Raw genomic sequence first — 25,707 nt, forward strand, 5'->3', positions numbered from 1 at the left:
AGGGGGAGGGAACGAGAGGGGGAGGGAACGAGAGGGGGAGGGAACGAGAGGGGGAGGGAACGAGAGGGGGAGGGAACGAGAGGGGGAGGGAACGAGAGGGGGAGGGAACGAGAGGGGGAGGGAACGAGAGGGGGAGGGAACGAGAGGGGGAGGGAACGAGAGGGGGAGGGAACGAGAGGGGGAGGGAACGAGAGGGGGAGGGAACGAGAGGGGGAGGGAACGAGAGGGGGAGGGAACGAGAGGGGGAGGTTTGAGACCACAAGACCACAGACAAGGAAGCTAATCCTCGAATCCTTACAGTGCAGAAGGGGGTCATTCGGCCCATCGAGTCTGCACCAACCACAGTCCCACCCAGGCCCTATCCCCGTAACCCCATGCATTTACCCCAGCTAATCCCCCTGACACGAAGGGGCAATTTAACACGGCCAATCCACCTAACCTGCACATCTCTGGACTGAGAGAGGAAACCGGAGCACCCGGAGGAAACCCACGCAGACACGGGGAGAACGTGCAGACTCTGCACAGACAGTGACCCGAGCCGGGAATCGACCCCGGGTCCCTGGCGCTGTGCCACCAGGCTGCACTGAAACGTGGTCTGTCCGCACAGACCTCGGACCACGTGCTCCTGTGGGAATGGGCCCACTGACCCCCTCCCCTCCCCTCCCCAGCACTCCCCAAAGTGGAAGACAACCGGCAGTTTTTGGGGTCAGTCTATTGGCTCATGCGGAGCTGGTGGATACGCTCGAGTTCCCATCATGACAGCATCGATCCCAGAATCCGAGCTCCCACCCTCCCTGCATCCATCTGCTGGGGACGGGTCTGTCACTGTATAACACTGGGGTACAGTACTGGTGGGGACGGGTCTGTCACTGTATAACACTGGGGTATAGTACTGGTGGGGACGGGTCTGTCACTGTATAACACTGGGGTACAGTACTGGTGGGGGCGGGTCTGTCACTGTATAACACTGGGGCACAGTACTGGTGGGGACGGGTCTGTCACTGTATAACACTGGGATACAGTACTGGTGGGGACGGGTCTGTCACTGTATAACACTGGGGTACAGTACTGGTGGGGACGGGTCTGTCACTGTATAACACTGGGGTACAGTACTGGTGGGGACGGGTCTGTCACTGTATAACACTGGGGTACAGTACTGGTGGGGACAGATCTGCCACTGTATAACACTGGGGTACAGTACTGGTGGGGACGGGTCTGTCACTGTATAACACTGGGGGATAGTACTGGTGGGGACAGATCTGCCACTGTATAACACTGGGGTACAGTACTGGTGGGGACGGGTCTGTCACTGTATAACACTGGGGTACAGTACTGGTGGGGACGGGTCTGTCACTGTGTAACACTGGGGTACAGTACTGGTGGGGACGGGTCTGTCACTGTATAACACTGGGGTATAGTACTGGTGGGGACGGGTCTGTCACTGTATAACACTGGGGCACAGTACTGGTGGGGATGGGTCTGTCACTGTATAACACTGGGATACAGTACTGGTGGGGACGGGTCTGTCACTGTATAACACTGGGGTATAGTACTGGTGGGGACGGGTCTGTCACTGTATAACACTGGGGTATAGTACTGGTGGGGACGGGTCTGTCACTGTATAACACTGGGGCACAGTACTGGTGGGGACGGGTCTGTCACTGTATAACACTGGGGTACAGTACTGGTGGGGACGGGTCTGTCACTGTATAACACTGGGGTACAGTACTGATGGGGACACGTTTGTCACTGTATAACACTGGGGTACAGTACTGGTGGGGACAGGTCTGTCACTGTATAACACTGGGGTACAGTACTGGTGGGGATGGGTCTGTCACTATAACACTGGGGTACAGTACTGGTGGGGATGGGTCTGTCGCTGTATAACACTGGGGTACAGTACCGGTGGGGACGGGTCTGTCACTGTGTAACATCGGAAGAGTACTGGTGGGGACGGGTCTGTCACTGTATAATACTGGGGTACAGTACTGGTGGGAATGGGTCTGTCACTGTATAACACTGGGGTACAGTACTGGTGGGGACAGATCTGCCACTGTATAACACTGGGGTACAGTACTGGTGGGGACGAGTCTGTCACTGTATAACACTGGGGTATAGTACTGGTGGGGACGGGTCTGTCACTGTATAACACTGGGGTACAGTACTGGTGGGGACGGGTCTGTCACTGTATAACACTGGGGTATAGTACTGGTGGGGATGGGTTTGTCACTATAACACTGGGGTACAGTACTGGTGGGGATGGGTCTGTCACTATAACACTGGGGTACAGTACTGGTGGGGACGGTTCTGTCACTGTATAACACTGGGGTACAGTACTGGTGGGACGGGTCTGTCACTGTATAACACTGGGGTATAGTACTGGTGGGGACGGGTCTGTCACTGTATAACACTGGGGTACAGTACTGGTGGGGACGGGTCTGTCACTGTATAACACTGGGGTATAGTACTGGTGGGGATGGGTCTGTCACTATAACACTGGGGTACAGTACTGGTGGGGATGGGTCTGTCGCTGTATAACACTGGGGTACAGTACCGGTGGGGACGGGTCTGTCACTGTATAACACTGGGGTACAGTACTGGTGGGGATGGGTCTGTCACTGTATAACACTGGGGTACAGTACTGGTGGGGACGAGTCTGTCACTGTATAACACTGGGGTACGGTACTGGTGGGGGACGAGACAGTAACTGTATAACACTGGGGTACAGTACTGGTGGGGGCGGGTCTGTCACTGTATAAACACTGGGGTACAGTACTGGTGGGGATGGGTCTGTCACTGTATAACACTGGGGTACAGTACTGGTGGGGACGGGTCTGTCACTGTGTAACACTGGGGTACAGTACTGGTGGGGACGGGTCTGTCACTGTATAACACTGGGTTCAGTACTGGTGGGGACGGGTCTGTCACTGGATAACACTACGGTACAGTACTGGTGGGGACGGGTCTGTCGCTGTATAACACTGGGGTACAGTACTGGTGGGGACGGGTCTGTCACTGTATAACACTGGGGTACAGTACTGGTGGGATGGGTCTGTCACTGTATAACACTGGGGTACAGTACTGGTGGGGACGGGTCTGTCACTGTATAACACTGGGGTACAGTGCTGGTGGGGATGGGTCTGTCACTGTATAACACTGGGGTACAGTACTGGTGGGGACGGGTCTGTCACTGTATAACACTGGGGTACAGTACTGGTGGGGACGGGTCTGTCACTGTGTAACACTGGGGTACAGTACTGGTGGGAGGGTCTGTCACTGGATAACACTGGGGTACAGTACTGGTGGGGAGGGTCTGTCACTGGATAACACTGGGGTACAGTACTGGTGGGGACGGGTCTGTCACTGTATTACACTGGGGTACAGTACTGGTGTGGATGGGTCTGTCACCGTATAACACTGGGGTACAGTACTGGTGGGGATGGGACTGGTGCTGTATAACACTGGGGTACAGAACTGGAGGGGACGGGTCTGTCACTGTATAACACTGGGGTACAGTACTGGTGGGGATGTGTCTGTCACTGTATAACACTGGGGCACAGTACTGGTGGGGGCGCGTCTGTCACTGTATAACACTGGGGTACAGTGCTGGTGGGGATGGGTCAGTCACTGTATAACACTGGGGTACAGTACTGGTGGGGACGGGTCTGTCACTGTATAACACTGGGGTACAGTACTGGTGGGGACGGGTCTGTCACTGTGTAACACTGGGGTACAGTACTGGTGGGGAGGGTCTGTCACTGGATAACACTGGGGTACAGTACTGGTGTGGATGGGTCTGTCACCGTATAACACTGGGGTACAGTACTGGTGGGGATGGGACTGGTGCTGTATAACACTGGGGTACAGAACTGGTGGGGACGGGTCTGTCACTGTATAACACTGGGGTACAGTACTGGTGGGGATGGGTCTGTCACTGTATAACACTGGGGCACAGTACTGGTGGGGGCGCGTCTGCCAATGTATAACACTGGGGTACAGCGCGGGTGGGGACAGATCTGCCACTGTATAACACTGGGGTACAGTACTGGTGGGGACGGGTCTGTCACTGTATAACACTGGGGTACAGTACTGGTGGGGACCGGTCTGTTGCTGTATAACACTGGGGTACAGTACTGGTGGGGACGGGTCTGTCACTGTATAACACTGGGGTACAGTACTGGTGGGGACGGGTCTGTCACTGTATAACACTGGGGTACAGTACTGGTGGGGACGTGTCTGTCACTGTATAACTCTGGGGTACAGTACTGGTGGGGACGGGTCTGTCACTGTATAACACTGGGGTACAGTATTGGTGGAGACGGATCGGACACTGCAAAACACAGGCACAGTACTGGTGGGGACGAGTCTGTCACTGTATAACACTGGGGTACAGTAGCGGTGGGGACAGGTCTGTCACTGTATAACACTGGGGTACTGTACTGGTGGGGACGGGTCTGTCGCTGTATAACACTGGGGTACAGTACTGGTGGGGACAGGTCTGTCACTGTATAACACTGGGGTACTGTACTGGTGGGGACGGGTCTGTCGCTGTATAACACTGGAGTACAGTACTGGTGGGGACGGGTCTGTCACTGTATAACACTGGGGTACAGTACTGGTGGGGACAGGTCTGTCACTGTATAACACTGGGGTACAGTACTGGTGGGGACGGGTCTGTTGCTGTATAACACTGGGGTACAGTACTGGTGGGGACGGGTCTGTCACTGTATAACACTGGGGTACTGTACTGGTGGAGACGGGTCTGTCGCTGTATAACATCGGAAGAGTACTGGTGGGGACAGGTCTGTCACTGTATAACACTGGGGTACAGGACTGGTGGGGATGGGTCTGTCACTGTATAACACTGGGGTACAGTACTGGTGGGGACGGGTCTGTCACTGTATAACACTGGGGTACAGTACTGGTGGAGACGGGTCTGTCACTGTATAACACTGGGGTACAGGACTGGTGGGGACGGGTCTGTTGCTGTATAACACTGGGGTACAGTACTGGTGGGGACGGGTCTGTCACTGTATAACACTGGGGTACAGGACTGGTGGGGACGGGTCTGTTGCTGTATAACACTGGGGTACAGTACTGGTGGAGACGGGTCTGTCACTGTATAACACTGGGGTACAGTACTGGTGGGGACGGGTCTGTTGCTGTATAACACTGGGGTACAGTACTGGTGGGGACGGGTCTGTCACTGTATAACACTGGGGTACAGGACTGGTGGGGACGGGTCTGTTGCTGTATAACACTGGGGTACAGTACTGGTGGGGATGGGTCTGTCACTGTATAACACTGGGGTACAGTACTGGTGGGGACGGGTCTGTCACTGTATAACACTGGGGTACAGTACTGGTGGAGACGGGTCTGTCGCTGTATAACATCGGAAGAGTACTGGTGGGGACGGGTCTGTCACTGTATAACACTGGGGTACAGTACTGGCGGGGACGGGTCTGTCACTGTATAACACTGGGGTACAGGACTGGTGGGGACGGGTCTGTTGCTGTATAACACTGGGGTACAGTACTGGTGGGGACGGGTCTGTCACTGTATAACTCTGGGGTACAGTACTGGTGGGGACGGGTCTGTCACTGTATAACTCTGGGGTACAGTACTGGCGGGGACGGGTCTGTCACTGTATAACACTGGGGTACAGTACTGGTGGGGATGGGTCTGTCACTGTAACACTGGGATACAGTACTGGTGGGGACGGGTCTGTCGCTGTATAACACTGGGGTACAGTACTGGTGGCGATGGGTCTGTCACTGTATAACACTGGGGTACAGTACTGGTGGGGACGGGTCTGTCACTGTATAACACTGGGGTACATTACTGGTAGGGTTGGGTCTGTCACTGTATAACACTGGGGTACAGTACTGGTGGGGACGGGTCTGTCACTGTATAACACTGGGGTACATTACTGGTAGGGTTGGGTCTGTCACTGTATAACACTGGGGTACTGTACTGGTTGGGACGGGTCTGTCACTGTATAACACTGGGGTGCAGTACTGGTGGGGACGGGTCTGTCACTGTATAACACTGGGGTACAGTACTGGTGGGGACGGGTCTGTCACTATAACACTGGGGTACAGTACTGATGGGGACGGGTCTGCCACTGTATAACACTGGGGTACAGTACTGGTGGGAACGGGTCTGTCACTGTATGACAAGGGGGTACAGTACTGGTGGGGACGGGTCTGTCACTGTGTAACACTGGGGTACAGCACTGCTGGGGACGGGTCTGTCACTGTATAACACTGGGATACAGTACTGGTGGGGACGGGTCTGTCACTGTATAACACTGGAGTACAGTACTGGTGGGGATGGGTCTGTCTCTGTATAACACTGGGGTACAGTACTGGTGGGGATGGGTCTGTCACTGTATAACACTGGGGTACAGTACTGGTGGGGATGGGTCTGTCTCTGTATAACACTGGGGTACAGTACTGGTGGGGACGGGTCTGTCACTGTATAACACTGGGGTACAGTACTGGTGGGGATGGGTCTGTCACTGTATAACACTGGGGTACAGTACTGGTGGGGACGGGTCTGTCACTGTATGACAAGGGGGTACAGTACTGGTGGGGACGGGTCTGTCACTGTGTAACACTGGGGTACAGCACTGCTGGGGACGGGTCTGTCACTGTATAACACTGGGGTACAGCACTGGTGGGGATGGGTCTGTCACTGTATAACACTGGGGTACATTACTGGTGGGGCCGGGTCTGTCACTGTATAACACTGGGGTACAGTACTGGTGGGGACGAGTCTATCACTGTATAACACTGGGGTACAGTACTGGTGGGGACGAGTCTATCACTGTATAACACTGGGGTACAGTACTGGTGGGGGCGCGTCTGCCAATGTATAACACTGGGGTACAGCACTGGTGGGGACAGATCTGCCAGTGTATCACACTGGGGCACAGTACTGGTGGGGACGGGTCTGTCTCTGTATAACACTGGGGTACAGTACTGGTGGGGACGGGTCTGTCACTGTATAACACTGGGGTACAGTACTGGTGGGGACGAGTCTATCACTGTATAACACTGGGGTACAGTACTGGTGGGGGCGCGTCTGCCAATGTATAACACTGGGGTACAGCACTGGTGGGGACAGATCTGCCAGTGTATAACACTGGGGCACAGTACTGGTGGGGACGGGTCTGTCTCTGTATAACACTGGGGTACAGCACTGGTGGGGATGGGTCTGTCACTGTATAACACTGGGGTACAGTCCTGGTGGGGACAGGTCTGTCACTGTATAACATTGGGGTACAGTACTGGTGGGGACGGGTCTGTCACTGTATAACACTGGGGTACAGTACTGGTGGGGATGGGTCTGTCACTGTATAACACTGGGGTACAGTGCTGGTGGGGATGGGTCTGTCACTGTATAACACTGCGGTACAGTCCTGGTGGGGACAGGTCTGTCACTGTATAACATTGGGGTACAGTACTGGTGGGGACGGGTCTGTCACTGTATAACACTGGGGTACAGTACTGGTGGGGATGGGTCTGTCACTGTATAACTCTGGGGTACAGTACTGGTGGGGACGGGTCTGTCACTGTATAACACTGGGGTACAGTACTGGCGGGGAAGGGTCTGTCACTGTATAACACTGGGGTACAGTGCTGGTGGGGACGGGTTTGTCACTGTATAACACTGGGGTACGTTGCTGGTGGGGACGGGTCTGTCACTGTATAACACTGGGGTACAGTACTGGTGGGGATGGGGATGTCGCTGTATAACACTGGGGTACAGTACTGGTATGGACGGGTCTGTCGCTGTATAACACTGGGGTACAGTACTGGTGGGGATGGGTCTGTCACTGTATAACACTGGGGTATAGTCCTGGTGGGGACGGGTCTGTCAGTGTATAACACTGGGGTACAGTACTGTTGGGGCTGGGTCTGTCGCTGTATAACACTGGGGTACAGTACTGTTGGGGACGGGTCTGTCACTGTATAACACTGGGGTACAGTACTGGTGGGGATGGGTCTGTCACTGTATAACTCTGGGGTACAGCACTGGTGGGAATTGTTCTGTCACTGTATAACACTGGGGTACAGTGCTGGTGGGGATGGGTCTGTCGCTGTATAACACTGGGGTACAGTACTGGTGGGGATGGGTCTGTCGCTGTACCACACTGGGGTACAGTGCTGGTCGGGATGGGTCTGTCACTGTATAACACTGGGGCACAGTACTGGTGGGGATGGGTCTGTCACTGTATAACACTGGGGTGCAGTACTGGTGGGGACGGGTCTGTCACTGTATAACACTGGGGTACAGGACTGGTGGGGATGGGTCTGTCACTGTATAACACTGGGGTACAGGACTGGTGGGGATGGGTCTGTCACTGTATAACACTGGGGTACAGTACTGGTGGGAATAGGTCTGTCACTGTATAACACTGGGGTACAGTGCTGGTGGGGATGGGTCTGTCGCTGTATAACACTGGGGTACAGTACTGGTGGGGATGGGTCTGTCGCTGTATCACACTGGGGTACAGTGCTGGTCGGGATGGGTCTGTCACTGTATAACACTGGGGTGCAGTACTGGTGGGGACGGGTCTGTCACTGTATAACTCTGGGGTACAGGACTGGTGGGGATGGGTCTGTCAGTGTGTAACACTGGGGTACAGTACTGGTGGGGATGGGTTTGTCACTGTGTTGCACTGGGGTACAGTACTGGTGGGGACGGGTCTGTCACTGTATAACACTGGGGTACAGTACTGGTGGGGATGGGTCTGTCACTGTATAACACTGGGGTACAGTACTGGTGGGGATGGGTCTGTCACTGTATAACACTGGGGTACAGTATTGGTGGAGACAGGTCTGTCGCTGTATAACACTGGGGTACAGTACTGGTGGGGACGGGTCTGTCACTGTATAACACTGGGGTACAGTATTGGTGGGGACGGGTCTGTCACTGTATAACACTGGGGTACAGTATTGGTGGGGACGGGTCTGTCACTGTATAACACTGGGGTACAGTATTGGTGGGGACGGGTCTGTCACTGTATAACACTGGGGTACAGTATTGGTGGGGACGGGTCTGTCACTGTGTTACACTGGGGTACAGTACTGGCGGGGACGGGTCTGTCACTGTATAACACTGGGGTACAGTACTGGTGGGGATGGGTCTGTCACTGTGTTACACTGGGGTACAGTACTGGTGGGGACGGGTCTGTCGCTGCATAACACTGGGGCACAGTACTGGCGGGGACGGGTCTGTCACTGTATAACACTGGGGTACAGTACTGGTGGGGACGGGTCTGTCACTGTATAACACTGGGGTACAGTACTGGTGGGGATGGGTCTGTCACTGTATAACACTGGGGTACAGTACTGGTGGGGACGGGTCTGTCACTGTATAACACTGGGGTACAGTACTGGTGGGGATGGGTCTGTCACTGTATAACACTGGGGTACAGTACTGGTGGGGACGGGTCTGTCACTGTATAACACTGGGGTACAGTACTGGTGGGGATGGGTCTGTCACTGTATAACACTGGGGTACAGTACTGGTGGGGACGGGTCTGTCACTGTATAACACTGGGGTACAGTACTGGCGGGGATGGGTCTGTCACTGTATAACACTGGGGTACAGTACTGGTGGGGATGGGTCTGTCACTGTATAACACTGGGGTACAGTACTGGCGGGGATGGGTCTGTCACTGTATAACACTGGGGTACAGTACTGGTGGGGACGGGTCTGTCACTGTATAACACTGGGGTACAGTACTGGTGGGGATGGGTCTGTCACTGTATAACACTGGGGTACAGTACTGGTGGGGACGGGTCTGTCACTGTATAACACTGGGGTACAGTACTGGCGGGGATGGGTCTGTCACTGTATAACACTGGGGTACAGTACTGGTGGGGACGGACCTGTCACTGTATAACACTGGGGTACAGTACTGGTGGGGACGGGTCTGTCACTGTATAACACTGGGGTACAGTACTGGTGGGGACGGACCTGTCACTGTATAACACTGGGGTACAGTACTGGTGGGGACGGGTCTGTCACTGTATAACACTGGGGTACAGTACTGGCGGGGACGGGTCTGTCACTGTATAACACTGGGGTACAGTACTGGTGGGGACGGGTCTGTCACTGTATAACACTGGGGTACAGTACTGGTGGGGACGGGTCTGTCACTGTATAACACTGGGGTACAGTACTGGTGGGGACGGGTCTGTCACTGTATAACACCGGGGTACAGTACTGGTGGGGATGGGTCTGTCACTGTGTAACACTGGGGTACAGTACTGGTGGGGATGGGTCTGTCACTGTGTAACACTGGGGTACAGTACTGGTGGGGATGGGTCTGTCACTGTGTAACACTGGGGTACAGTACTGGTGGGGATGGGTCTGTCACTGTATAACACTGGGGTACAGTACTGGTGGGGATGGGTCTGTCACTGTATAACACTGGGGTACAGTACTGGTGGGGACGGGTCTGTCACTGTGTAACACTGGGGTACAGTACTGGTGGGGATGGGTCTGTCACTGTATAACACTGGGGTACAGTACTGTTCTATCTGTGTCTCTGGTTCCTGACCCTGCTGCCACTGCTCATGTTTCTCCTTATTTACTCTTGCCAAAACTCATGTGACCATTCACTCAAACCTCCGCCTTAACCTGCCCTGCTCAGAAAGGGGAATAATCGTAGCTTCTCCGTCCCCCTCTCTTGTCCCTTCCGTCACATCCTTGATCCCTGCAGCCACTCGCTCACCAATTTTTACAGATGCACCATAGAAAGCATTCTTTCTGGTTGTATCACAGCTTGGTATGGGGCTCCTGCTCTGCCCAAGACCGCAAGGAACTACAAAAGGTCGTGAATGTAGCCCCAATCCATCACGCAAACCCAGCCTCCCATCCATTGACTCTGTCTACACTTCCCGCTGCCTCGGGGAAAAGCAGCCAGCTTAATTAAGGACCCCATGCATCCCGGACATTCTCTCGTCCACCTTCTCCCGTCGGGAAAAAGATACAAAAGTCTGAGGTCTGTATAGCGGGTTGGAGAGATGGGCCATGCCAAATTGCCCCTTAGTGTCCAAAGATGTGCACGTTAGGTGGATTGGCCATGCTAAATTGTCCCTTAGTGACCAAAGATGTGTCGGTTAGGTGGATTGGCCATGCCAAATTGCCCCTTAGTGACCAAAGATGTGTAGGTTAGGTGGATTGGCCATGCTAAATTGTCCCTTAGTGTCCAAAGATGTGTGGGTTAGGCGGATTGGCCATGCTACAATGTCCCTTAGTGTCCAAAGATGTGTGGGTTAGGTGGATTGGCCACGCTAAATTGTCCCTTAGTGTTCAAAGATGTGTAGGTTAGGTGGATTGGCCATGCTAAATTGCCTCTTGGTGTCCAAACATGTGTAGATTAGGTGGATTGGCCGTGCTAAATTGTCCCTTAGTGTCCAAAGATGTGTGGGTTAGGTGGATTGGCCATGCTCAATTGCCTCTTGGTGTCCAAACATGTGCAGATTAGGTGGATTGGCCATGCTAAATTGCCCCTTAGTGTCAGGGAGATGAGCAGGATAAATATGTGGAGGTTGTGGGAAGAGGGCCTGGGTGGGATTGTGGTCGGTGTAGACTCGATGGGCCGAGTGGCCTTCTCTCTTCCACCTTCTTCCGTTGGGAAAGATACAAAAGTCACACACCGACCGACTCAAGAACAGCTTCTTCCCTGCTGCCGTCAGACTTTTGAATGGGCCTAACTTATATTAAGTTGATCTTTCTCTACACCCTTGCTGTGTCTGTAACACTACATTCTGCACCCTCTCCTTTCCTTCTCTATGAATGGTCTGCTTTGTATAGCGTGCAAGAAACAATACTTTTCACTGTATCCCAATACACGTGACAATAATAAATCTAATATTAAGTTGATCTTTCTCTACACCCTAGCTATGACTGTAACACGACATTCTGCACCCTCTCCTTTCCTTCTCTATGAACGGTATGCTTTGTAAAGCGCGCAAGAAACAATACTTTTCACTCTATTCCAATACACGTGACAATCATAAAATCTAATCAAATGGATTCTATGACAGGTTGTGAGAAGTCACCATCAAATGAGACAATAACAAATCAAATCGAATCATTCTGGTAAATCCGGAAGGTTCCGCGCACCGGGAGAGCCTGACTCGCGCTTACCGTTGTTGGACTTGAGGTCGCGGTGGATGACGGGCACAATGGCGCCATCGTGGAGGTACTGCATGCCCTTGCCAATCTGCACAGCCCAGTTGACCAACACGTGGGGGGGTATGCGTCGCCCAGCCAGCGCCCGGTTGAGGGGTCCTCCGGAGGCGTATTCGATGATCAGGCACAGATTGGGTTCTTGCAGGCAGACCCCGAGCAGGGCAATGATGTTGGGGTGCCGCAGCATGGCGAAGAGGCGGCCTTCTTGCCGCACGTTCTGCGCCGTGGCGCTGATGTCCTCGTCGGGGTCCTGCCGCGCCGCCTTCACCGCCACCAGCTGCCCCCGCCAGGTGCCCCGGTACACCTTGCCAAAGCCCCCCACCCCGATCACCTCCTGCAGGGTCAGTTCCCGGAAGGGCACCTCGGCCGGGGCGGCCAGCTCCTCGGGCCCGCCCGCCGGCAGCTTGGCGTAGCCGCCCGGCAGCTTGAGGGAGACATAGTTGGAAGGGAAGATGCCCACCTTGTTGTGCAGCTTGCCCGCCCACCAGCCCTCGTCACCGGAGATGGCGGAGTCCCGGGACAGGACCTCCACCAGGTCGCCCTGGCGTAGCGTCAGCTCATCTTTGCAGTGGGCCTCGTAGTCGAAGAGGGCCGTCCAGACGGGGTTGGTGAAAGCACCCTGTGTCCCGTGGGGGGTGCCCGCCCCCCAGGAGCTCAGGGGAGTGCGGCTGAAGAGGTTCTTCCAGTGCGGTTCTACCATGGCGGCCTACCCGGGTCGTAGCATCACTCCCCGCAATCCCCTCGTCCGCAAGTCCAGGGATCCAACCGGCTCGAGTCAGGAAACCAGTGCTCCTTATTAACCCCCCCTGATCAGACCCTCATGCCCCCAGTCCTGGACAGCAGACTCTGCCAATCCATACAGCAACCAATCCCCCCCCCCCTCCCCAACGAGTGATAATCCAACCAAGACAACTCAGAGAAGGGAAACCCCTGTGTTTACTTTTGAGTATGTCCTTCCTCTCTCTCTCCGCAAAAAAAAATAAAAAGGCAAATAATTGAAAGCGAGGGATCTCCAGCAAAGAGAAAAATAAATCAAGTCTCGGGGAGTTCGGAGTGGAGCGGGAAAAAAGATAGAGTTTTCTTTGGAAGAAGTTTAACTTGCAAGTTGCACGCTCTTTAAATCTTGCGTCTGTCTCCTCCCGATTTCTCTCGTTAAACTCCCAGCACGATTCTTCCTGTTAAACTCCAGCACAATTCCTGGTGGGATCTCTGCACAATTCCTGGTGGGATTTCACCACAATCCTGGTGGGATTTCACCACAATTCCTGGTGGGATCTCGGCACAATTCCTGGTGGGGATCTCTGCACAATTCCTGGTGGGATCTCTGCACAATTCCGGGTGGGATCTTTGCACAATTCCTGGTGGGATCTTTGCACAATTCCTGGTGGGATCTCTGCACAATTCCTGGTGGGGATCTCTGCACAATTCCTGGTGGGGATCTCTGCACAATTCCTGGTGGGGATCTCTGCACAATTCCTGGTGGGGATCTCTGCACAATTCCTGGTGGGATCTCTGCACAATTCCTGGTGGGATTTCAGCACAATTCCTGGTGGAATTTCACCACAATTCCTGGTGGGATCTCTGCACAATTCCTGGTGGGATTTCAGCACAATTCCTGGTGGGATCCCTGCACAATTCCTGGTGGGATTTCTGCACAATTCCTGGTGGGATCTCTGCACAATTCCTGGTGGGATCTCTGCACAATTCCTGGTGGGATTTCAGCACAATTCCTGGTGGGATCCCTGCACAATTCCTGGTGGGATTTCAGCACAATTCCTGGTGGGATCTCTGCACAATTCCTGGTGGGATTTCAGCACAATTCCTGGTGGAGATCTCTGCACAATTCCTGGTGGAGATCTCTGCACAATTCCTGGTGGGATTTCAGCACAATTCCTGGTGGAGATCTCTGCAGAATTCCTGGTGGGATTTCAGCACAATTCCTGGTGGGATCTCTGCACAATTACTGGTGGGGATCTCTGCACAATTCCTGGTGGGATCTCTGCACAATTCCTGGTGGAGATCTCTGCAGAATTCCTGGTGGGATTTCAGCACAATTCCTGGTGGGATCTCTGCACAATTACTGGTGGGGATCTCTGCACAATTCCTGGTGGGATCTCTGCACAATTCCTGGTGGGATTTCACCACAATTCCTGGTGGGATTTCAGCACAATTCCTGGTGGGATTTCAGCACAATTCCTGGTGGGATTTCACCACAATTCCTGGTGGGGACCTCTGCACAATTCCTGGTGGGGACCTCTGCACAATTCCTGGTGTGGACCTCTGCACAATTCCTGGTGGGGACCTCTGCACAATTCCTGGTGGGATTTCAGCACATTCCCTGTTGAATCTTCAGCACATTCCCTGTTGAATCTTCAGTACATTCCCTGGTGGGAACTTCAGCACAGTCTCCTGGTCGATGCCACCACACTTACTCTTGTTAAGTTTTCAACCCAAACTTCTGTCTGGTCTGTACAGTTCCAGCTCTGTTACTCTGTGTAAAAAAAAAAGTCCTTCTCTTGTCAAAGCTGCGAGTCAGTCTCTTGCCCCTGGTAAAAGTTTCCTGTTTCCTCTTGGCCTGGGGGAGCTCTCTGTCTTGGAGTTTACCCGTGGTTTTCTGCTGTGTTCCTTGGTGCCTCTGGAAGTTGCTCCAAACTTTTGGCAAGTTTCACACTGTTGGTAGTATCACTTTAGGGACAGGGCTCTCTCTCTCTCTCTCTCTGTGTGTCTCCGCCATTAGCCACACAGCACTCTGTGTCTGGGGATCTGCACTTTAACCCACTCCATCGCATCAGGGTGTGGTTTCACTATTTTTTTTGCTGCTCTCTCGGGGAGAGACACAGCGCGCCACTTTCGACAACTGAGTTTGAAATTGCAGGCTGAGAAGTGGTCCTCTTGAAACCCCCAGCTCCAGCTCACACTGACAACTTGCCTGCTGCCTAAACTGTGCGGCAGCTTGCAGTTTCTCCCACACCCCAAAGCTGTTCTTTCAGCAAGTTTTTTTTTTAGAAGAAGTTAAGGAAGTGTTTCGGAACTGAGCTTTCAGAGGCTGTGGGAGAGAGGTGTGGTTTGCCAATCGTGTGTGACTGTGAGATTGAGCGTGCATCTCTCTGAGAGTGAGTGTATCTGTGCGAATGTTTGTATATGTATCTGAGAGTTTGTGTATTTGAGAGTGTGTGTATATCTGAGAGAGTATATCTGATAGCGTGTGTGGGCATATCTGAGAATTTTTGTGTGCATAACTGAGAGTTTGTGTGTGTCTACGTGAAAGTGTGTGCGTATCAGAGAGTGCACGTGTGTGTATCTGAGTGTGTGTGTATATGTGTAAGGGAGTGTATATGTCAGAGAGTGAATGTATGTGTGAGTTTGTGTGTGTACCTTTGTGTCTGAGAGTGTGCATCACAGAGTGTGTGTGTCTGTGCGTGTGGGTGTATCTGTGAATGTGTGTGTCTGTGGGAGCGAGTCCCACATTCTCCCCCACTCCCCCGTGGGAGCGAGTCCCACATTCTCCCCCACTCCCCCGTGGGAGCGAGTCCCACATTCTCCCCCACTCCCCCCGTGGGAGCGAGTCCCACATTCTCCCCCACTCCCCCCGTGGGAGCGAGTCCCACATTCTCCCCCCACTCCCCCCGTGGGAGCGAGTCCCACATTCTCCCCCACTCCCCCCGTGGGAGCGAGTCCCACATTCTCCCCCACTCCCCCCGTGGGAGCGAGTCCCACATTCTCCCCCACTCCCCCCGTGGGAGCGAGTCCCACATTCTCCCCCACTCCCCGTGGGAGCGAGTCCCACATTCTCCCCCGTGGGAGCGAGTCCCACATTCTCCCCCGTGGGAGCGAGTCCCACATTCTCCCCCGTGGGAGCGAGTCCCACATTCTCCCCCGTGGGAGCGAGTCCCACATTCTCCCCCGTGGGAGCGAGTCCCACATTCTCCCCCGTGGGAGCGAGTCCCACATTCTCCCCCGTGGGAGCGAGTCCCACATTCTCCCCCGTGGGAGCGAGTCCCACATTCTCCCCCGTGGGAGCGAGTCCCACATTCTCCCCCGTGGGAGCGAGTCCCACATTCTCCCCCCTCCCCCCGTGGGAGCGAGTCCCACATTCTCCCCCACTCCCCCTGTGGGAGCGAGTTCCACATTCTCCCCCACTCCCCCTGTGGGAGCGAGTCCCACATTCTCCCCCACTCCGCCGTGGGAGCGAGTCCCACATTCTCCCCCACTCCCCCTGTGGGAGCGAGTTCCACATTCTCCCCCACTCCGCCGTGGGAGCGAGTCCCACATTCTCCCCCACTCCCCCGTGGGAGCGAGTCCCACATTCTCCCCCGTGGGAGCGAGTCCCACATTCTCCCCCGTGGGAGCGAGTCCCACATTCTCCCCCGTGGGAGCGAGTCCCACATTCTCCCCCACTCCCCCGTGGGAGCGAGTCCCACATTCTCCCCCACTCCCCCGTGGGAGCGAGTCCCACATTCTCCCCCACTCCCCCCGTGGGAGCCAGTCCCACATTCTCCCCCACTCCCCCCGTGGGAGCGAGTCCCACATTCTCCCCCACTCCCCGTGGGAGCGAGTCCCACATTCTCCCCCACTCCCCCGTGGGAGCGAGTCCCACATTCTCCCCCACTCCCCCGTGGGAGCGAGTCCCACATTCTCCCCCACTCCCCCCGTGGGAGCGAGTCCCACATTTCAGGAATTTGACAGGGTAGAGAATGTCCCCACCTGTGGAGGAGGGTAGAGGCAGGGGACACAGTTTAAGAACATGAGATTAAGACGGAGATGATGAGAAATGTTTTCCCTCAGAGGTTGGTGAGTCTGTGGAATTCCCTCCCCCAGCGAGCAGGGGGGACTGTGGGTCATTGAATATATCGAACCCTCACCCCCACTGGTGGCACAGTGGGTTAGCACTGCTGCCTCACAGCACCAGGGTGCTGGGTTCGATTCCCGGCTTGGGTCACTGTCTGTGTGGAGTTTGCACGTTCTCCCCGTGTCTGCGTGGGTTTCCTCCGGGTGCTCTGGTTTCCTCCCACAATCCATTGGTTAGGGTGCATCGGCTGTGCTAAATTCTCCCTCAGTGTAACCCGAACAGGCGCCGGAGTGTGGTGACTAGGGGATTTTCACAGTAACTTCATTGCAGTGTTAATGTAAGCCTACTTGTGACTAATAAGTAAACTTTAAACTTCATGGTAGCACAGTGGTTAGCACTGCTGCTTCACAGCTCCAGGGTGCCGGGTTCGATTCCCGGCTCGGGTCACTGTCTGTGTGGAGTTTGCACATTCTCCTCGTGTCTGCGTGGGTTTCCTCCGGGTGCTCCGGTTTCCTCCCACAGTCCAAAGATGTGCGGGTTAGGTTGATTGGCCAGGTTAAAAATTGCCTCTTAGAGTCCTGGGATGCGTAGGTTAGAGGGATTAGCGGGTAAATATGTGGGGGTAGGGCCTGGGTGGGATTGTGGTCGGTGCAGACTCGATGGGCCGAATGGCCTCCTTCTGCACTGTAGGGTTTCTATGATTCTATGATTCATAGAATCCCGACAGTACAGAAGGAGGCCATTCGGCCCATCGAGTCTGCAGCGACTATAATACCACCCAGACCCTATCCCCGTAACCCCACATATTTACCCCGCTAATCCCTCTAACCCGTACATCTTTGGACACTAAGGGGCAATTTAGCATGGCCAATCCACCTAACCCACACAGCTTTGGACTGTGGGAGGAAACCGGAGCACCCGGAGGAAACCCACGCAGACACGGGGAGAACGTGCAGACTCCACACAGACAGTGACCCAAGCCGAGAATCGAACCTGGGTCCCTGGCGCTGTGAGGCAGCAGTGCTAACCCACTGTGCCACCGTGCCGCCCTTCCTGACGTGTTCTGGGCCTGAATGTGACTCCAGATTGACAGCGGACTGTTTACCCACCCTCTGAAGTATTCGACAGGGTAGTGGGTCGGATCTCAAACAATGACGAGACAGAGTACAGGAATGAGATAGAGAATCTGGTGAACTGGCGCGGCAACAATAATCTCTCCCTCAATGTCAACAAAACAAAGGAGGATGTCATCGACTTCAGGAAGCGTAAAGGAGAACATGCCCCTGTCCACATCAACGGGGACGAAGTGGAACTAGTTGGTGATCTAGTTGGTGTCTAGAACCTGTCCTGGTCCCCCCCATGCCGACACTATAGTTAAGAAAGCCCCACCAACATCTCTACTTTCTCAGAAGACTAATGAAATTTGGCATGTCAGCTACGACTCTCACCAACTTTTACAGATGCCGCATAGAAAGCATCCTTTCCGGGTGTATCACAGCTTGGTCTGGGGCTCCTGCTCTGCCCAAGACCGCAAGGAACTACAAAGGATCGTGAATGTAGCCCAATCCATCACGCAAACCAGCCTCCCATCCATTGACTCTGTCTACACTTCCCGCTGCCTCAGGGAAAAGCAGCCAGCATAATTAAGGACCCCACGCACCCCGGACATTCTCTCTTCCACCTTCCGTTGGAAAAAAGATACAAAAGTCTGAGGTCACGCACCAAGAACAGCTTCTTCCCTGCTGCTGTCAGACTTTTGAATGGACCTACCTCGCATCAAGCTGATCTTTCTCTACACCCTAGCTACGACTGTAACACTACATTCTGCACCCTCTCCTTTCCTTCTCTATGAACGGTATGCTTTGTCTGTATAGCGCGCAAGAAACAATACCTTTCACTGTATGTTAATACATGTGACAATAATAAATCAAATCAAACTTGTCGGGGAATTGGAGGGTGGACAATAACAGTGAGACCACATCCTGAATATTAATAATAACCAGCCCTCTGAGTCAGCGGATTCAAGTTTTGACATTTCGCAAGCTTTCTCTGATAACCTGTGAATGTGATGTCTCCACTTATGGATGTTGTGAAATGAGCAGTAACCCCACACTGGCTGACAAAACAAATACTTCTCACTTCTGTTTTAAAACCTGGATTGCTGTTCCTGGGACAATTATGTCCCACCAATAGTGTGCCTACAGTGCAGAAGGAGGCCATTCAGCCCATCACATCTGCGCCTACTCTCTAACAGAACATCCCACCCAGGCCATATCCCCATACATTTACCCCGCTAATCCCCCTAATCTATGCATCTTTGGACACTAAGGGGCAATTTAGCATGGCCAATCCACCTAACCTACACATCTTTGGACACTAAGGGGCAATTTAGCATGGCCAATCCACCTAACCTACACATCTTTGGACACTAAGGGGCAATTTAGCATGACCAATGCACCTAACCTACACATCGTTGGACACTAAGGGGCAATTTAGCATGGCCAATCCACCTAACCTACACATCTTTGGACACTAAGGGGCAATTTAGCATGGCCAATCCACCTAACCTGCTCATCTTTGGACACTAAAGGGCAATTTAGCATGGCCAATCCACCTAACCTGCACATCTTTGGACACTAAAGGGCAATTTAGCATGGCCAATCCACCTAACTTGCACATCTTTGGACACTAAAGGGCAATTTAGCATGGCCAATCCACCTAACCTACACATCTTTGGACACTAAGGGGCAAGTTAGCATGGCCAATCCACCTAACCTGCACATCTTGAGACACTAAGGGGCAAGTTAGCATGGTCCATACCCCTAACCTACACATCTGGGGACACTAAGGGGAAATTTAGCATGGTCAATCCACCCAACCTGCACATCTTTGGACACTAAAGGGCAATTTAGCATGGCCAATCCACCTAACCTACACATCTTTGGACACTAAGGGGCAATTTAGCATGGCCAATCCACTTAACCTGCACATCTTGAGACACTAAGGGGCAAGTTAGCATGGTCCATACCCCTAACCTACACATCTGGGAACATTAAGGGGCAACTTAGCAGAGGCAATCCACCGAACCTGCATATCTTTGGACACTAAGGGGCAATTTAGCATAACTAATCCACCTAAACCGCACATCTTTGGAATGTGGGAGGAAACCGGAGCACCCGGAGGAAACTCACGCAGACACGGGGGGAGAACGTGCAGACTCCGCACAGACAGTGACCCAAGCCGGGAATCGAACCCGGGTCCCTGGCGCTGTGAGGCAGCAGTGTTAACCACTGTGCCACTGCTGATCCAATTCTCAGTTGGTGTTGTCATACAATTGGGTTTTTTTGGTTGTACTTCATGCAGAATTATCGAATGCTTGGGTACAGAAGGAGACTTTTGGCCCATTGTCTCCCTGCCAGCTCTTTGCAAGGGTAACTGATATATATTATTTTTATTGGTTTATTTTTATTTGTGTCACAAGTAGTCAATATTGAAACTGTACATCAATATCCATAGAATCCCTGCACGCTATTCGATCCATCGAGTCAGCACCGACTCTCTGATAGCGCATCTTACCCAGGCCCACCCCATTCCCATAATCCCGTGAATTTATCCTGCCAATCCCTCTAACCTGCACATCTTTGGACACTGATGGGCAAAGATGTGTGGTTTAGGTGGATTGGCCATGCTAAATTGCCCCTTAGTGTCCAAAGATGTGCAGGTTAGGTGGATTGGCCATGCTAAATTGCCCCTTAGTGTCCAAAGATGTGCAGGTTAGGTGGATTGGCCGTGCTAAATTGCCCCTTAGTGTCCAAAGATGTGTGGGTTAGGTGGATTGGCCATGCTAAATTGCTCCTTAGTGTCAGGGGGATTAGCCAGGGTAAATACATGGGGTTACGGGGATAGGGCCTGGGTGGGATTGTTGTCGGTGAGAGACTCGATGGGCCGAATGGCCTCCTTTTGCGCCGTAGGGATTCTGTGCCAAATGATCCCTGTCGGCTGCAATTCTAAAATTCAGGGTCAAAGGTGTGCCAAGTGTGGGCATTTGTTTTAGCTGCCAACACAGTGACTGCAATGAGCCAGCTGTGGTCCCCACCTCACGGCTTTAAGAAGCGATTCGCTCGGATTCGATTGATCAGGCCTGGCTCGGTCCCGGGGCACCGGGATTGACAGAGTCGTGGGCCAATAGCGGCGGGGAGGGCAGGCGGGATGTCCAATCGGCGGACCCGGTGTTAGATCCCGCCCACCTGTCCCCACGGCAGGCGGGTGTAATCAATGGAGTGAAAGCTCAACCAATCGAGAGCGCCGCCCCCTCCCCCTGATTGACAGCGGTGCCGACCAATCGGCGCCCGGGCTCCGCCCATCGTGACGGGATCCAGCCAATCAGACGGCGCGGGAGGCGGGATCTGGGTGTGAGATTTCTCAATTACGACTCATAATTAACAGAAAAGCGGCTAGGGATTAATTTCGACCCTTTCCACGAACTATCGCCGTTTTTAACAATCTTTTTTACCACAGGGTTTATTATTCGGAAGGCCTCGGCCTCTCCCTCTCGCCGGCTGAGGCGGGCGAAGGTCTCGGATGATGGACACGGAGTTGGACCAATAGGGATGGAGCCATGGCTGATTAATGGGGCGGGCAACCAATGGACGTCGAAGACCCGCCTCCGCGCGGGGGGGAGGGGCCAACCAATAGGAGGGGCGGTAGGCGGCAGTTGCCAGGCTGACCATTGTTCGCCGGCATCCAATCAGAAAGGCGCTCCGCCGAGACGGACGTGGGAATTGACCAATAGGAGATGTGAACCCGCCCCGCGCTTCGGAAGGGTGTGGGCGGTGACCTCCGACGGAGGCGGGACCGTTGGCTGGGGCATCCAATCAGAAAGGAGGGCGGAGTAGACGGACGTGGCGATGAACCAATGGTGGCGGCGACCCCGCCCCGCGTTTGGGAGACTGAACCAATCGGGAGGGGAGGTGGGCGGGCTCTTCAGGGCGGCGCAGACGGACGTGGATCTTCACCAATGGGTATTCAGGACCTGCACCCATGTGGCTGGAAAGATCCAATAGGAGGCTGAGGGCAGGATCCAATCCAACAGACGCCTGGCGGAGACGGACGTGAGGATTGACCAATGGACGCCCGCGTCCTCAGACGCCGGGAGGACGGGCAGCCAATGAGTGTCGGGGTGGGCGGGAAGATTCGGGCAGTGGGAAGGGTGGGTTCCGAATGATGGACGCGGCCAAGGACCAATGGTGGTGGAGGGGGCGGGGACTGGTGGCCAATGGGGAGGAGAAGGGGGCGGGGGCTTCCGATGAGTGAGGGGCGGGGCGACCAATAGGAAAGGAGGACGGGGAGTGATGGACAGGGATTCGGGCCAATGGGAAGGAAAGGGGGCGGGGACGTCCAGTGGGTGAGGGCAGCCAATGGGAAGGGAGGACGGAGAGCGATGGACAAGGTGATTGACCAATGGGAGGGGAGGGGCGGAGATCTGGTCCAATGGGGAAGGGAAGAGGGCGGGTACTTCCGGCGGCTGAGGGAAGGTCGGCGTCAGCCAATGGCAAAGGAGGACGGGGAGTGATTGACGCGGTGATAGACCAATGGCCATGGAAGGACGGGGATCTGGACCAATGGGAAGGAAAGGGGGCGGATACGTCCGGTGGATGAGGGATGGTCGGCGCCAGCCAATGGCAAAAGAGGACGGGGAGCGATTGACGCGGTGATAGACCAATGGCCATGGAGGGACGGGGATCTGGGCCAATGGGAAGGAAGGGGGAGGGTGCGTCCGGTGGATGAGGGAAGGTCGGGGTCAGCCAATGGGAAAGGAGGATTACGAATGATGGACATGCCGACCGGCCAATGGGAGCGTAGGGGGCGGAGTTCGCGGCCAATGGGAAGGAGAGGGGGCGGGAGCTTCCGGCCGGTGAGGGAAAGCTGGGGGAGGGGGTGGTGGGGGAAAGATGGGGGCCTGGAGTCGGTGAGAGGCGGCGGGCGCGGGCTGCCGGCCGGCGGGCGGAGCGGTGACTGGGGTTCCCCGGTCGGTGGTGGGGGGGGGGACGGGGGGTTAGGGTGGGCGGGGAATGGGCTCGCAGGTGCTGCAGATCCTCCGCCAGGGAGTGTGGGCCTCGCTGAGCGGCGGCTGGTACTTCGACCCGCATCAGAGCAAGTTCTCCAACTGCTTCCACCTGTATGTCTGGCTCTTCCTGCTCTGCTTCCCCTTCCTGCTCTTCATGGTGAGTCCGGGGGGGAGGGGCCAGAGGGGGGGGGCGGGGGGGAGGGGGCTGGGGGGGAGGGGCCGGGGGGGAGGGGGCTGGGGGGGAGGGGCCAGAGGGGGGGCTGGGGGGGAGGGGCCAGAGGGGGGGACTGGGGGGGAGGGGCCAGAAGGGGGGCCTGGGGGGGAGGGGCCAGAGGGGGGGCTGGGGGGGAGGGGCCAGAGGGGGGGGCTGGGGGGGGAGGGGCCAGAGGGGGGGCTGGGGGGGGAGGGGCCAGAGGGGGGGCTGGGGGGGGAGGGGCCAGAGGGGGGGAGGGGCCAGAGGGGGGGGCTGGGGGAGGGGCCAGAGGGGGGGGAGGGGCCAGAGGGGGGGGCTGGGGGGGAGGGGCCAGAGGGGGAGGGGCTGGGGGGGGAGGGGCCAGAGGGGGGAGGGGCTGGGGGGGGAGGGGCCAGAGGGGGGGGGGCTGGGGGGGGAGGGGCCAGAGGGGGGTGCTGGGGGGGGGAGGTGCCAGAGGGGGGTGCTGGGGGGGGGAGGGGCCAGAGGCGGGGGGCCAGGGGGGGGGGAGGGGCCAGAGGGGGGGGAGGGGCCAGAGGGGGGGGGGCTGGGGGGGGAGGGGCCAGAGGGGGGGGCTGGGGGGGGGAGGGGCCAGAGGGGGGGGAGGGGCCAGAGGGGGGGGCTGGGGGGGGGAGGGGCCAGAGGGGGGGGGCTGGGGGGGGGAGGGGCCAGAGGGGGGGGGCTGGGGGGGGAGGGGCCAGAGGGGGGGGCTGGGGGGGGAGGGGCCAGAGGGGGGGGCTGGGGGGGGAGGGGCCAGAGGGGGGGGGCTGGGGGGGGGAGGGGCCAGAGGGGGGGGCTGGGGGGGGGAGGGGCCAGAGGGGGGGGGCTGGGGGGGGGAGGGGCCAGAGGGGGGGGGCTGGGGGGGGAGGGGCCAGAGGGGGGGGGCTGGGGGGGGGGAGGGGCCAGAGGGGGGGGGCTGGGGGGGGAGGGGCCAGAGGGGGGGAGGGGCCAGAGGGGAGGGGCCAGAGGGGGGGGCTGGGGGGGAGGGGCCAGAGGGGGGGGGCTGGGGGGGGAGGGGCCAGAGGGGGGGGCTGGGGGGGGAGGGGCCAGAGTGGGGGGGCTGGGGGGGGAGGGGCCAGAGGGGGGGGCTGGGGGGGGGAGTGGCCAGAGGGGGGGGGCGGGGGGGGAGGGGCCAGAGGGAGGGGCCAGAGGGGGGGGGCTTGGGGGGGAGTGGCCAGAGGGGGGGGCTGGGGGGGGGAGGGGCCAGAGGGAGGGGCTGGGGGGGAGGGGCCAGAGGGGGGGGGCTGGGGCCAGAGGGGGGGGCTGGGGGGGAGGGGCCAGAGGGGGGGGCTGGGGGGGAGGGGCCAGAGGGGGGGGCTGGGGGGGAGGGGCCAGAGGGGGGGGCTGGGGGGGAGGGGCCAGAGGGGGGGGAGGGGCCAGAGGGGGGGGGGCTGGGGGGGGAGGGGCCAGAGGGGGGGCTGGGGGGGAGGGGCCAGAGGGGGGGGCTGGGGGGGGAGGGGCCAGAGGGGGGGGCTGGGGGGGAGGGGCCAGAGGGGGGGGGGCTGGGGGGGAGGGGCCAGAGGGGGGGGAGGGGCCAGAGGGGGGGGCTGGGGGGGAGGGGCCAGAGGGGGGGGCTGGGGGGGAGGGGCCAGAGGGGGGGCTGGGGGGGAGGGGCCAGAGGGGGGGGGCTGGGGGGGAGGGGCCAGAGGGGGGGGCTGGGGGGGATGGGCCAGAGGGGGGGGGCTGGGGGGGATGGGCCACAGGGGGGCCTGGGGGGAGGGGCGGGGGGCTGGGGGAAGGGGCCAGAGGGAGGGGCGGGGCCTGGGGGGAGGGGCCAGAGGGGGGGGGCTGGGGGGGAGGGGCCAGAGGGGGAGGCTGGGGGGGAGGGGCCAGAGGGGGGGGCTGGGGGGGAGGGGCCAGAGGGAGGGGCCTGGGGGGAGGGGCCAGAGGGAGGGGCTGGGGGAAGGGGCCAGAGGGAGGGGCGGGGGGCTGGGGGAAGGGGCCAGAGGGAGGGGCGGGGCCTGGGGCGAGGGGCCAGAGGGGGGGGCTGGGGGGAGGGGCCAGAGGGGGGGCTGGGGGGAGGGGCCAGAGGGGGGGGCTGGGGGGAGGGGCCAGAGGGGGGGGCTGGGGGAGGGGCCATGGGGGGGGCTGGGGGGAGGGGCCATGGGGGGGGCTGGGGGGAGGGGCCAGAGGGGGGGCTGGGGGGAGGGGCCAGAGGGGGGCTGGGGGGAGGGGCCAGAGGGGGGGGCTGGGGCAGGGGCCAGAGGGGGGGGCTGGGGGGAGGGGCCAGAGGGGGGGGCTGGGGGCCGGGGGGGAGGGGCCTGGGGGGGAGGGGCCAGATGGGGGGCTGGGGGGGAGGGGCCAGAGGGGGGGGCTGGGGGGGAGAGGGGCCAGAGGGGGGGCGAGGGGCCAGAGGGGGGGGGCTGGGGGGGGAGGAGCCCAGAGGGAGGGGCTGGGGGGGGAGGGGCCAGAGGGGGGGGGGCTGGGGGGGAGGGGCCAGAGGGG

The 25,707-nt window shown here is 57.4% G+C and overlaps 1 protein-coding gene and 1 pseudogene across 1 annotated transcript; one reads left to right on the forward strand and one right to left on the reverse strand.

Moving 5' to 3' along the window:
• Window positions 1-12,115: 12,115 nt before the first annotated feature.
• Window positions 12,116-15,165, reverse strand: LOC144490852 (mitogen-activated protein kinase kinase kinase 11-like). The gene is made up of 2 exons (XM_078208547.1): window positions 14,495-15,165; window positions 12,116-14,446 (listed from the first exon to the last, which is right to left on the reverse strand). The coding sequence occupies exon 2, from the start codon at window positions 12,914-12,916 to the stop codon at window positions 12,116-12,118; it is 801 nt and encodes a 266-aa protein (XP_078064673.1). The 5' UTR covers window positions 12,917-14,446; window positions 14,495-15,165.
• Window positions 15,166-23,076: 7,911 nt separating this feature from the next.
• On the forward strand, window positions 23,077-23,229 carry LOC144490853 (pecanex-like protein 3 pseudogene; annotated as a pseudogene).
• Window positions 23,230-25,707: the final 2,478 nt, after the last annotated feature.

This window comes from Mustelus asterias, unplaced genomic scaffold, assembly GCF_964213995.1.
Source record: "Mustelus asterias unplaced genomic scaffold, sMusAst1.hap1.1 HAP1_SCAFFOLD_3919, whole genome shotgun sequence".
NCBI lineage: Eukaryota > Metazoa > Chordata > Chondrichthyes > Carcharhiniformes > Triakidae > Mustelus > Mustelus asterias.